This window comes from Mya arenaria, chromosome 8 (assembly GCF_026914265.1).
Source record: "Mya arenaria isolate MELC-2E11 chromosome 8, ASM2691426v1".
Classification (NCBI taxonomy): domain Eukaryota; kingdom Metazoa; phylum Mollusca; class Bivalvia; order Myida; family Myidae; genus Mya; species Mya arenaria.
Window position 1 is genome coordinate 47,400,385 of NC_069129.1, and position 14,189 is coordinate 47,414,573.

The 14,189-nt window shown below is 35.0% G+C and overlaps 1 protein-coding gene across 1 annotated transcript; it reads right to left on the reverse strand.

Annotated features, from left to right (window-relative positions):
• Window positions 1-714: 714 nt before the first annotated feature.
• On the reverse strand, window positions 715-8,935 carry LOC128244274 (uncharacterized). Its single transcript, XM_052962291.1, has 5 exons — window positions 8,813-8,935; window positions 7,367-7,621; window positions 5,785-5,937; window positions 2,122-2,354; window positions 715-903 (listed from the first exon to the last, which is right to left on the reverse strand). Exons 1-5 carry the CDS (start codon window positions 8,916-8,918, stop codon window positions 715-717), a joined length of 936 nt encoding a protein of 311 aa, XP_052818251.1. The 5' UTR covers window positions 8,919-8,935.
• Window positions 8,936-14,189: the final 5,254 nt, after the last annotated feature.

Sequence of the window (14,189 nt, forward strand, 5' to 3'; positions counted from 1 at the left end):
TTCGTATATATTTTCGTATATACATGTAAACGTCAGTCACAAATAATACGAACAATAATGATAACACTTGTTTTCATAGAAACGAAACTGTCTGGAAATCTTACAATTAAAGAACCACCATGAACGATAACGGCAACGGGGCAGCAATAAGTGTGTTGAAATGGACAAATATTGTTGTGATTGTGTTTGTCAAAAGCACTTTGATTTTTCTAACACCATACGGAGGTGGAGGTGGTTGAATCATCGCTAGCATTTCACTACTTGTGTTCAATTTAATTGCTTTAACATCAGATATGTGATCATCAAAAGGACGCACGTATTTTGTTTTCAAAGACTGTCTTGAAAAATCGTGCACTCTTTGAAGTCTGTTCTCATCCTCGTTACCACTATCACTATCCGAGAACACTAAAGAATGTTCGGAGAAATAAAGGCCACTTGAGTGGGGTCTTGTCGCATTTGAATTGCTGTTGAAGTCGACTCGTGTATCACTTTGCGCGGCTCCAGTAAATGTTGTCACTCCACCTCTATTATTTATCATTGAACTTGACGTCCCCGATCCATTTGAGTACGTTTTGACTGTAACAACATGCGTTGGCTTCTTCGATTTAAATTGATCATCCTAACATACCGGCTTTGTCAACCGCTAACGTACTGTTGTTTAGAGTTTGTATGAGCTTTTCGCGATCACTTTACACTGTGAGTCAGATTCCGCTCTTAAAAGGTCTTCATCTTCACCCTCCTCTGTAGACCCGGACAGTTTGTTATTACTTTCATTGAAAGATTGTCGTTTTGAGCCCCTGTCAAGTTGGTGTGGGGCTTTTTATCGATGTTTGGGACTTCGTTCATTTCAACGTGCGGGCATTCGTGATGTACCATTCCGTTTGCAGGAATTGTGACGTCGTCCTGTAGAAAAATACAACATTTGAATATTTCTTCTACGTAAGAAATTTAAGAATGTACAGTGACAGAAATATATAAGAGGGCATAACAAATAAACATAACTTGAAATACTAGGTTTCATTTCTTAGCACATGATAAATGCTTTATATAACATTGTTTCGCATGAACCATAGCGTTTTAAGAGATGAAAAAATGAAGGGAATGAAAATTAAGCCGATTCTTTTTGGTCAACAAATTAATTCAGCCACTAAATATGATAGTGCATATATTAAGGTTGTACAGAAAATCCAAGAACTCCTTCGGTGTGAGCCTTCAATTTAAGCACTTCTATGTTAAAAGATCGTTAAAAATATAAAAACAACGTGGAAGTGGCATATGTTAACACATTATTTCCAAATCACATCGTTTAAAGAACCTCTTGGCAAATATATCTTAACCCGTTACATTCACATACTAATAGAAATATTAGTTATTAATTTGCCGCATGGGAATATCGATAACATGTATCATAAAGTCATGGCTGACGAATAAACAAACAATTTCCAGCCATCTGTTTGAACGTGATTTATTCTGTAAATACCACGATCGTTTTCACTGAACCCATTAATTATTGAAAACGCTACCTTAAATATGTTTGAGAGCAAATCAATATAGTTTCAAAACATAGGAGTATCCGTATTGAGGTGAATCTATATATATATATATATCACGTATCAGTATCACACCGTTTCTCAAGGCCACCAAGAAGACATGTACATTTTCAGTTTATGAAACATAGAAAGAAAATCAAGAAACTGATGTACATCTACGGAACAAAGCTAAGTTTGTTTCAAAACTACCATCACTTGATATTATGTATAGCATCCGGCTCAATTTTTATAAACTGCCTACCCAGCAGGACAAATAAGCAAAGTGATGAGGAAATAAATGTATGATATACAATACAATTGCGGGTTTCACATATAGAAATAATAAAACAGAAAAGCATCGAAATATACATTTGTAAGTTAAATACTGCGTAGAACGTTTCCATGTTAATGATTTCTTAACGCATATAAATACTGTTTTAACTAGTAAGCTATAGAAATATGTATGTGTATGCTTAATTAAAACTTTGTTATTTTAAAGACATGCTTTTGTGGAAACCTGTCTGCACATTGACGCAAAACATTACGACAATTTTGAACATAATGATGACAAACTAAGGGAAACGAGGGTTACCAAATCATAGTTCTTGTTGCCAGCTCGCTGGAGACACACGGTTGCCATGATGATGACGATGCCGCCACAAAGAAGAGCCAGGATTACAATGCCGCTCATAGCCCAGCTGGATAAGTGTTCAAGGCCCGTGGGACAGTCTGAGTTGTCCCCGCACGGGTTTCGGTCATTGCACACGATGTCATGCGCAATGCACCGCTCGTTGTTGCACTTCCGCTCAGTTGTACGACAGGATCCTGAAATGTTAAAATGAGTCTTTGATTTCCTTAAGTTGAAAGTATATGAATATCTTACAATTGATTGAATGAGAATGGGTCGTAAATTTCCTTAATAAAGTAAAACAAAAACGAAAAAAAAAGCTTTAGAATGATTAAATAATGTCGATATGAAACGAAGTTATTCATGACATGTAGATCTGATGATTTTATTTTTCCCTTTTCCCTCTGATAACAATTCTAAACTAACCATGACAGAAAAAAGGCAAGAACTTGATATTGCGTTACAGAATACACATTAAAACCAAATACCCCATTGCACAGCCACAACAGAACGGAATACTAATAAATTAGTATTGTTGCGCGATTTATATACGCTATTTAATTTTATTGAGCAATACATCTTTTTCACATAAAATAATACACATGGATATGTATATAGTACACTTTACTATAGCAATATATGAGTGCGATGTTTGCATAATTGTCCGACAAAGACGAGCACGTACAACACTGAGAAGGAACAGAAAAGGTCTACTAGTAAGCAAAAATGACACTAGCGAAACTTTGAAGGGGAACTATCGATGAAAGAAAAAGTGAAATTATTTTAACAGTTAAAGACACACCATGTTGCAGTTACGTGTGTTATTGTGTTACACATGCTACGTATTTATCAAAAGCAGTGAAAGGAAGTGCTTTATTTTACTTATTATGCTAAGAAAAGTAAATTAATCCACCCAAATGTCTAGGGTCATTCACGCAGAGACTCTTATGAAACAATTCCTAGGCTTAATCGTCCATACCTGTACTCACATAATGAAATAGATATCAAAATCATCCGACATAAACACGAAATAATGAGAAAAGGTGTGCTTTTTAATATCCAATTAGACGTTACTTTTTAATAGCTGACGTCATTCAAAAATTAAAACCTTCTTGCTAAGCAAACCCTAGATAGTTTCAAAGTTTATTTTGAAAATTCGGTTCAAGCATTTTGGTTGATAATTGCTGAAGTAGGAAGAATAATTGCTCTCGGGCAATTATTCTTACAACTTGGGAATTACCAACCAAAGCCATGGTCAACAGTGTATACTTCTCTTAATAATTGTTAAAAAAATCACAAACGCGAGACTGTACATGAGCCTTTTATCAGTTGAAAATGTAACCGACTTAATGTATCAATATTGAACAGACCTACACATTATATGTATATATTTTGATACTAAAACGGTCCATATGAGTCGTATATACTGCGTCTACGTGTCATATGGTAAGTATGTAAACTGAAAAATGTATATATGAAGTTTAATATCTTATTGTTTCATGTATTTTGAATTTCAAGAGAGTAAACGAGCTCCTTATTCAAGACTTCGTGCCATTTAACATGTTCAATGATGTAACGCAGACTTTCGCAAATCATCCCGTTGAACACAACGAACATCACAAATAAATATCCCAGTAAAATATTTTGGCTGAACTTGGTAAGACAAATTGATATCATAAGTCACAATTTTTTCTCTCTCAAAGCGACATCGTTATAAATTATCGTGACTTTATTACATTGTTAAATCCATATCTGTTCCCAACTGGCAACAGTTAATTTCTATATTCAGATAATTCCAGAATTGTTTTCGATTAGGGATGCAAAGAGTCTCTGTTGCTAAATATATTTCGTCCCTACAGTCACATCACTACACAGACAAAATCACATACTCGTACCAGGATATTTTAATTAATCAGAGTATTCATTACTATTGCCATAAATCATATGCTCAGACATCGCTAGATGCCCTCTTTTGCAAATATGAGGCAGGGGGTGAATTGTATATAAAAAAACATGACATTTATAAGAGGGCCCAATTTCGGCGCCATGGTTGCATGTAAATTATCAAGTGTAGGCTTCTAAGCTACATTCCATTTCTGTCAGTATTGCAGAGAGTATTATAATACAAGTGTTTGTTTAAATTGTTTGTTTGTGCTTTAATATTATATGTAAAAAATGAAATAATTATACTCATTTTAGTGTAGTTAAGAGGAGTAGACATGTTGATTTCATTTTATTATTTATATTATCTACAATAAGGAGAACTTAATATTGCTTGTTTGTCTTGAAGATGCAAATAAAAAGTTAATAAGTTATAAGAAAGATTCTTCCAGCATTTGAAGAAAAACATTAATAATATTTTAAGCGATAGGTAATACAGGACCTCCCAGCCCACGACGTACATGTTTCAAGACAACATAACATTAAACCAGGACTGTTGTGTTGCGTAGGTTTTCCTTTTATGAATTAAAGTATAAAGCCATAGACGATTTTCGTTGATTGGGTAGTATATGCGCATCAAACGTTAAATTATTAAGAAACTAGAATCCTGCAATATTACACCCAAATGCTCCAAACCAATCAACCTACAACGTCTTGTTCAACCCAGAAATATATTACCATTAAAGATTCAACTATTTAACAGCTTCTTTGTCTTCGATGGTTAAAAACATATGTGTACGGATCAGTATATAAGATTGTTCCACACGTATTTTAAATTCCACCTATTGCTGTGGATAGAAATGGATAATGAATAAAACGCTAACAAAAAAGCCCCTTCGTAAAAGTGGCTTCATTCTCGAACACACATAACATGTCAGAACGATACCTGGGGTACGTTCTATCAAGGCATACACCAGCAATGACAACCAAGACAACACATATCGGAGCGCCAAACCGTGTGCGGTTTGGGCAATTTTCTTTGAGAACTTAAAATAAATGGAATCTTTGTGAATAATCTGATCTTTAACCTCATTTATGGCTGGCATTAAATTTGCTAAGCATGTAGTTTACTGCAACGTTTTCGAGTATTTTATGCATTGTGACATCGGAAATAAATAATATTTATTATGTAAAATAAGAATTTGAGCAGTTGAACTTAACAAATCCCAACATGAAGTGTATTGAAACTTTTATAGTTCTCTACTGTGTGCACAAACGTGGCCGAAGATTTATAACGACAGTATGAACTTGCTATTTGCTAAAGTGTTTGAATAGGGATCGCTAGCGACAATATCTGTTTTTAGATGTTTCCGTTTCTTTGTTTGAAAGATCTGAATAAAACATCACTTGAACATTTGTCCTCGTTTTCTGTTTAGAAAATCACATTTAAGTATATCGAATATTTACATACAGTGTTAACATAATGTATACATTTGTACTGGCAATGTTCAAGATGCACACTATAAATAGCAGTCTCGATTAAAGGCAGGAAACTGCAACTCTGAATAAAGGGTAAACAATGAATACACCATTGAAAGTCTAAACCTAACCTTATAGTATCGAGTACTTATATCCGCAGAATTGTAATGTTTGTATTCTAACAACAGCAAGGGGTAAGAATTTGTATAAAAGGCAAAGACAAATAAAACAACTCATATCATCGGACAGAATAATAATCACACCAACCGAGCCTGAATGCTGTGAAGACCAGTTTCACGTAGACGCGAATGCCGTAACCTCGGTTACGATAGAATCTTAACGACAATGCGTTTCCGGTGGTAGCGTACACTTTACTGCCTATATCCACTTGCGTCCGGGAACAAATGTAGGGGCGCATGCCTGAAATGAACAATCATCCATGTTTCCAATTTCGCCTCAGTTATGTTATTTCCGGTTTCGTCGTCCCTAATTGCTAGTCAGGGAAACTGAGCGATTTGTCAATATTGTAAATGTCAGGCGTATGACCAATATCAATTAAATACAAAAAGCAGTCTAACACACTATTCCGTTTTTTATCGATGCAAATACAATTATCTTGAAATTTTATTTGATGCGGATAGTGTATACGTTTATTACAACAAAAAGTACAAGAAGAAAGAAGAAGTCGCAACAGGAAGGCTTTGAATTCCTCATTTTAATATCAGTGCATTCACTAATTTGGTTGAAGCCTTTTTTACATTCCTCGAGTCATGTTAACAACACTGAGTACAGAAAGGTTACTTGCACTTAATCAACAGAAACAAATGACGTTATTAAGGCGTCTCAGAAATTTATATATCCTAATAATATATTTATAATAAGCTGAGCTATTTCGAGCGCCTCGAAATTAAGATATGTTCCATATCTTATCCTTTATTATCTTAAATCTCCCTGGAAGCACTGTGTGGCATTTTATCTAGGCAAAGTGATTTTGAATTAATTTGGAAAGAGTATATTCAAACAAGCGGAGAATATGTATTTTGTATGCCAAAATTAGCAATGTTATTGATATGTTCATCAGAGAAATGAAAATGATCGTTATCTAAACATTATTTTAAAAATACAGGCAGTTAATCTGTTCAACAAATTAAAAAACAACAACAACAATATAGATAAACCTACAGAAAATTACGACAATTACATATTTTGGAACTGAGGCGAAAGCTTTTCATCTATCAAAGTGAAAGTTTTCCAGATACGAGATCATTTTATATTTCGTTTAATGACTTTGTTAAACATGAGCCACTTAAATCAGAAACTGTATAAAAGGAACGTAAAATATAATAAGAACAAGTCTAGTACATAAAAACTTAGCACCGTTATTGACTGATGTTGAATTAAACGATTTAATGTTGTTATACCCAAATGTCAAGTATTCTAGCAATAATATCGGTGAAAATCTAAGCCTGCTGGAAGTGAATAGCCGGTTTGATAGAAACTCATTAAGATTGGAATAAAACAGTAAATTAACCTTACTTTATTACGAATGTTATAGAATGCCTTGGAAATCAGTGCGCAGTTTTGACGTCCATTTACTGCCCTTTTTATGTCGTCTATTAATGAAACATGACCCGTTAATGACGACCAAATGAGATTTTGATTAATTTGGCAGTTAATGGTACCTATCGATCTCTAAATCTCTCAGAAAATCAGTTGCAAAACGCAACTTTATGAAGACTGCTCTTCATGCGCTCATTTGAGAATTTTCTGTACTCTACATGTGTCACCAAGAAATGATATATGTAACGTATCTGTGTTTATGTCTCGTGTTTCGGTGACATCTCTTTACCTGCCAAAAATGTTTCGTAATTTCCATTGATGTCACGTGGCTCTATGCACGCGCGGTCCACGCGTTCAGTAAAGTTTGGGGAGCCAAGGAAGAGGTCTGTGAAGTAGAACATGACGTGGCGGCCGTTTTCGGCAGTCACAGTGAAGTCGCAAGACACGCGGGAGTCACTTCCGGTGTTTGTGTTGATGGCTAGCTCCAGCTCTCCTTGTTGGATGCCCTTCGCCTCCATATCAACCTTCTCGTTACACAGCGTGTCTGCAACATGGTAAGAATAAATCCATGACAAAAATGGTTAACTATAGTTCTATACGTGCTTACTAGGAACAACCTAGCAGCAAAAATGTTTAATTAAAAGGCAAATGAGCAAGGACAACATTGTCTAAGATGTCGACAAAACAAGGAATTTACAAGACCCCTTATATATCAAACAATAAGTTGTCAGACAAGTGCAATAAGGAAGATGTAGTACATGTACGCTTTCTTTCGTCGCACATTATACTACACATTTTGTGGAGAATGCGATGCTTTGTTTTTTTAAACCTGTAAATGGGCTCATTTAAATAATCACTATCTTAAACAAATGTGCACTACCCGTCATGGAGACTTTTTAAACAGAGATAAGCCAACTAGCCAAAATATATGATTTGTATTGCAAAATATATTGAATGCTTTGCATTAAAAATCTTATTTCATGGTACCAACATTTGACTAGTGGAAAGGGACAAAACAGAAGAATACGTAGCGAATATAAACAATCAAATATAACAAAGTAGCCAATCCATTTACAAGATGAAACGCAATGCCATTAATATAGTTAGCTCTGTATATTAAAAATAGTTTGCATTTATCACCACCTGCTTTTTTGGAATTAAAATTGAAATGAAACTCTCAATGATTGTAGCACACTAAGTTATTGACAAATTATAAAATATCATAATAAAACAGTTGGAAGGAAAAAGGAAATTAGAAGAAGAAGAAGAAGAAGAAGAAGAAGAAAAAAGAAGAAGAAGAAGAAGAAGAAGAAGAAGAAGAAGAAGAAGAAGAAGAAGAAGAAGAAGAAGAATAAGAAGAGAATAAGAAGAAGAAAGGAAATAATAATAATATGTATTTCTTTATACTTCGAGAGTTGAATTATGTTTTTGTTTCTCTGGTATTACAATCAAGAAAGTTAAAAAATATGTAAAGCTAGTTTATATTGTTTTCAAGTTTTGTCTTGACAATTGTTACAATCGGTTTAATATAATGGTCTCAGCCAAGATGCCTTTTTTATCAAAATAAATATTTAAAACGTAAACTTACATTATTTTTAATTACTCGTTGACGAATGTCTTAAGGGAAAGTGGACGATACAAATACTCGCTCTTTCTCTCTTTGCTCCCTTATAATAACAATGTAAATGTATGATGGCGTATTTAAAGCATTGGAAAACTAGGCAGTGGTACTTACATTTCTTAATTTCAGCGACAGATTGGTCAGAAAACCCAATGAGCAAACCAAGAAGGAAAAAGCTCCAGTTTGTTAATAGTAATCCACAGCTAACTATATAATCCATCTTCTAACACAACTGAGGTATAACGGTAACTTTAAAATATATTAATTAAATTGAAATTCAATTTTAATTGTCATACACTTTAAAACAATAATGTTTTTTTATAAATTACTTTATCATAAGTTGTATTTGTCTTGTTATTTGAAACAATGCACTTTCAGAAGTTTATCCTAGTATATTCCCACTCCTTGAAGTTGTCTTTAAACCATTGTCGACCACCACCATGCTCCAAATTGTTGGTACTATTTATTCCAATACCAGCGCTGAGCATGAGAACACTCTGTTTCTCAATACCACAATCCATTGGACAATGGTTGGCATTTCAACTTGTAACAAGGTGGGATTCCAATATCTCTTGAAGCAGCATGCGGTTATGTCATCATCCAATAACTGTTTAACAGATTGTCTTCAGTGATGATTGAGGTTTTCTTTTTTAGACAACAGTTACTGTTCAATTCATTTAAATTTCTAGTGTTCAATATTTTCCTTTATGTTTTTTACATCTCATGCTCCCTCAATTCACAGGACAGAATTTTTGTTGGATACAATATTGAGTACAATATAGGTACCTAACGGGAAGTCTGAAATTGTGCGCTCTGCCAATGAATAGCACAGATTGCTTAAATTCAAGAGTATTAAACGCATTCATCAATAATATGCATAAACTAGATGTCCCCTGTAAAACAATTCAAAGAACAAATCCTCGGGGAACCGGATTCATTTTGTTCTCTTGATAATGCCTAGTTTCTTGCATTCATCGAAATCAGCGACCAAGCAATGAACAGGTTCACCGTATTGGTTTCTAATTTCAGATATTGGAATAATTCCGAAACGAAAGTTATTTTTAGGTACACTACTATCTTAGCTGATATACAAATAAAATAATGATCACACTGGCTTTCGTAATAAAAATGATAATTCATTACAGCGAAAAAAACACGTTATCACAGAGGGTTAATTTGCCTTGGTTAAAAAACTCTAATTTAAGAACAATAATTGGAAAATGGCATGTATATGAGCAAAAACGATGCAAAAGGAATAAAAATCTCTTTAAGCAAACCTTTTTAAAACAAGTACGTTATACAAATGCAGTAAAAATTTCTCCTCAAGTTTGTGAAGGCTTCCAACGTACATATCATGAGTTGCTATATTGATTCGTTTTTATATAAACAAAGGCTTTCTTTTTTTATACAATTTCTATGACATGAAGCAGTTTTCAGTTATTTATGTATGGTGATATGAAGCAAAATCTTGTTGAAGAATCGTACCCATCATACGCTGAAATAAATCAATACTCTTCAATCCGGACTTAGTTCACATCGTACCGAGCTAGGCAAGTTGTCTTCACTCATCGTTCTCAACTGAAACACTCGAAGATCCTTGAGCGTGTGTTCATTAACGAGGAACTTACCAAAAACGTGGTGAAGTATATTACCATGCAAGACGTCTTGTGAAGAACAAACGGGTCCAGTCTGCCTGGACATCCAATGGCGTTATTCTGATTAAGGACAACTCCGACAAAGTGCATAGATGCGAGTCGATGGGCGAATTAGCCAAATTTAATTAGTAGACGTAACTTTCTGCTCCGCAGTTTACATAAAATTGTAACGCTTCGATTCCCAAGTGTTTATACGGATAGACTATTCACACCAGCGTCGATAGCATACTTGTGTTTATATTGACTAAATAATTTACCCACTGTTTAACGATATAAGCAACGTTTTATTAAATAAAGTTGAAATACTCTAATCGAACAATTAACATATTACTAGTCTGATGCTGTCATGTTTGTTTATAGCGATATAAGCATTATTGAACATTTATAAGGATGTAAGCAATACCGACAATGTGTCTTTATTGTATAATCGAACATTATACAGCGACTTAAAACAAACAAACGATCCTTAAAAGTTACTACAATAAATGAAATATTACTTTTCAACATTATTTAAGAAGTAATCTAATGCACATGACTTTGTAAACAGATAATCTCGTGTGTGTGCGTGCGTGCGTGCATGCGTGCGTGTGTGTGTGCGCGCGCGCGTGTGGGTGCGTGCGTGCATGCGTGTGCGTGTGTGTCTGTGTGCCTGATCTTTTTTATCTGACTATATCCTGTAATTGTTACTTAAGCTTGATGTTGCTGTGAGTCGCTGCTGTATTTATTTGTTCAGTCTCATAATTGGTACATAGATAAAAGTGTAGCCTTAATTAATTATTATTATTTCTACTTTATTGATTATTTGTTTGTTTGTTTATTTAGCTAAAGGTACACTTATGATGTTCATTACTTTTTATTTCTCTTGTACGTCGATTTGTAAGCATTTTGATACTTGTTTTCTTTCTAGACAAAGGTGTTTTTTTGTTTTTTTTTGTTTGTTTTTTAATATATAATAATAAAACCGTTGTAAAGGTACACGTTCAAACACATTGCTCAAAATCTGTATTTGTTTTTTTTTGTTATTGTTTTCTTATTTTTTCTTTGTTGTTTAAGTTTTATTGATACTTGTTAAAAACCAGACTGGATTTTTTAGTGTTTAATCAACAGATAATGACAACAATGCACCTCTCGTATTTCTCGTATACTTACTATATCACATATTTCAATCTTAACTTATACTTTTCAACTCCATGGAGTTTACCATCTTTAACATACTGGCAACTTAAAATGTATTATGTATTTATAAATGTCCCCTCCACATATATCAACAGTTTTGCTATGGCAATGTATTTTTTCAATTATCTTCCTTTTCTTCATATTTTTGTTTTGTCACACACACACACTGTCATCGATCATCGATTCACTGTTGGTGCGATATTGTTGGGTAATCGGACGCCCCTTCTATTTCAGCTGGCGACAGATTATGATTTAACGACCAACTTTCTAGATGCTAATCTCAAATAGTTTTTCTTATTTAACTCGCCAACTTGTAGCATCCCTGGCTTCATTAATGTACTTTGTTCTAGTTTTCATGTACATCGCCACACTGCTCATCAGCAGATCGGGCGATATTGAGCTTAATCCTGGTCCTTCGACAAACTCTGATAGCTTGAACTCCTCATTAAATTCATATGCCGCACTAACCAATAGTGGTCTGAGCATCATGAATCTGAACATACAAAGTCTGAAACCAAAACTTGACATTCTAACAGTAGAAGCACAACCGTACGATATTCTTGTCCTTACTGAAACATGGCTGTCAAATAAAATTTCAGACGAAGATGTCGAACTCCCAAACTTTAAAAAACCATTTCGTTATGACAGAAACGATCGTCTTGGTGGGGGTGTCGCAATATATGTCCGAGATACTCTGCATGCAATTCAACGAAATGATCTTGATGTTAATGGTGTCGAAGCGGTTTGGGTTGAAATACATGTATGCCAGCGCAAATTACTTGTGGGCGGAATCTATCGACCTCCTAACTCAAACAACACACAGTGGCTTAACATGGAACATTCACTCGACCAAGCATTCAACCAGCATGTTGACAACATACTTGTAGCAGGTGATTTTAACATCAACATTAGCTTGAATTCGTCAAAAAAAGTGTAGATTGATAGACTCCCTAAATTCTGAACAGCTCATTAACTCACCAACTCACTTCACCGAGCACTCTAGTTCACTTATTGACCTCATGTTCATTAAACACACTAATCAAGTTATTTCAAGTTTCGTCGCAGATCCTTTTGTTCCAAATCTTGTCCGGTTTCACTGTCCGACTGTTGCTGTCTTAAAATTCACAAAACCTAAGCAGACTCACTTTCAGCGCCAAATATGGTTATATGACAAAGGCGATTATGTAAAATATAACGATAAACTCAGATCCACCGACTGGTCGTTCATCGAAAACAATCAAAATCTAGATGCTACGGCAGACACAATCGCTAGCTCAATCTTAAAATCAGCCTCTGAGAGTATTCCAAATAAAAACGTAACTATTCGTCCAGGCGACGTTCCTTGGATAAACAAAGAGGTAAAACAACGAATCAGAAAACGTAACAAATTACACCGAAAAGCTAAACTTTCAAATAATGCACTGGCTTGGGAACAATTCAGAAACTATCGCAACGAAACAACAAATATAATTCGAAAAATTAAAAAGGAATACGAACATAAAATAATAAACAAAATTAACTCTGATAACATAACAACTAAAGTATGGTTCAAACTAGCTAAACAACTAACTCAAAAACAAACATCTTCACCAATTCCAACTCTTATTGATGGAACAATTAAGGCAGAGTCCGATGAAGAAAAGGCAGACCTTCTAAACTCATACTTTAGCAAACAATCAACCATAGAACCCCAGCAACATCCCCCTTTTACAGTTGAGAACGTTCCATCCACTTTCCTCTCACAAATATTGTTGACAAGCCAGGACGTTAGAGATGCAATTTCCTGTATTGATCCTAGTAAAGCCAGTGGTCCTGACTCGATTAGTCCTAAACTTATTAAAGAGGGCAAAGACGAACTTGCTGTGCCTCTCTCGAAATATTTTAACAGATTGTTGGCAAACTCTACCTTCCCTTCTCCATGGAAGTTGGCGAACGTCTGCCCCATTTTCAAAAAATCTGATCCATCTAGTCCCTGCAATTATAGACCAATATCACTTCTAAGTTGTATTGGCAAACTCATGGAGCGCTGTATCCACAAACACCTCTACAACTACGTCATCTCGAATAAAATACTTACATCCTTCCAATCTGGTTTCATCAAAGGCGATTCTAGCGTCAACCAGTTAGCTTTCTTTTACAACGACGTCAGCAAAGCCTTAGATGAAGGGAAAGAAGTAAGGGCTGTCTTTTGTGACGTTTCAAAGGCGTTCGACCGAGTCTGGCATCATGGCCTTATTCATAAGCTGTCATCCATTGGTATAAGTGGTTCACTTCTCCATTGGTTTTCCTCTTATCTTTCTGACCGCAAACAACGGGTAGTCCTATCCAACTCTGCTTCAGGAATCCTCACTATCAACGCTGGTGTTCCTCAAGGATCTATCCTTGGACCATTGCTCTTCCTTATTTTCATTAATGACATTGTCAATGACATTAAGGCAAACATACGCTTATTCGCAGATGACACCAGTCTTTACATTATTGTCGAAGATCCCGTATCTTCTGCAGCCGACCTTAACCATGATCTATCTCAAATATCATCTTGGTCGAAGAAATGGCTAGTAACTTTTAATCCATCCAAGACAGAATCTGTTCTCTTTTCTCGTAAACGTCAACAACAAAATCAACCCCCACTTTATCTCGACAATGTACCCATATCTCAA

Coding starts and splice junctions, on each gene's coding strand:
- LOC128244274 (XM_052962291.1), bottom strand. CDS start 8,918: ATGGATTATATAGTTAGCTGTGGATTACTATTAACAAACTGGAGCTTT. Junction 7,622..8,812: donor TGTCGCTGAAATTAAGAAAT/GTAAGTACCACT, acceptor ACCATGTTGCAG/ACACGCTGTGTAACGAGAAG. Junction 2,355..5,784: donor CTTCACAGCATTCAGGCTCG/GTTGGTGTGATT, acceptor TTAACATTTCAG/GATCCTGTCGTACAACTGAG.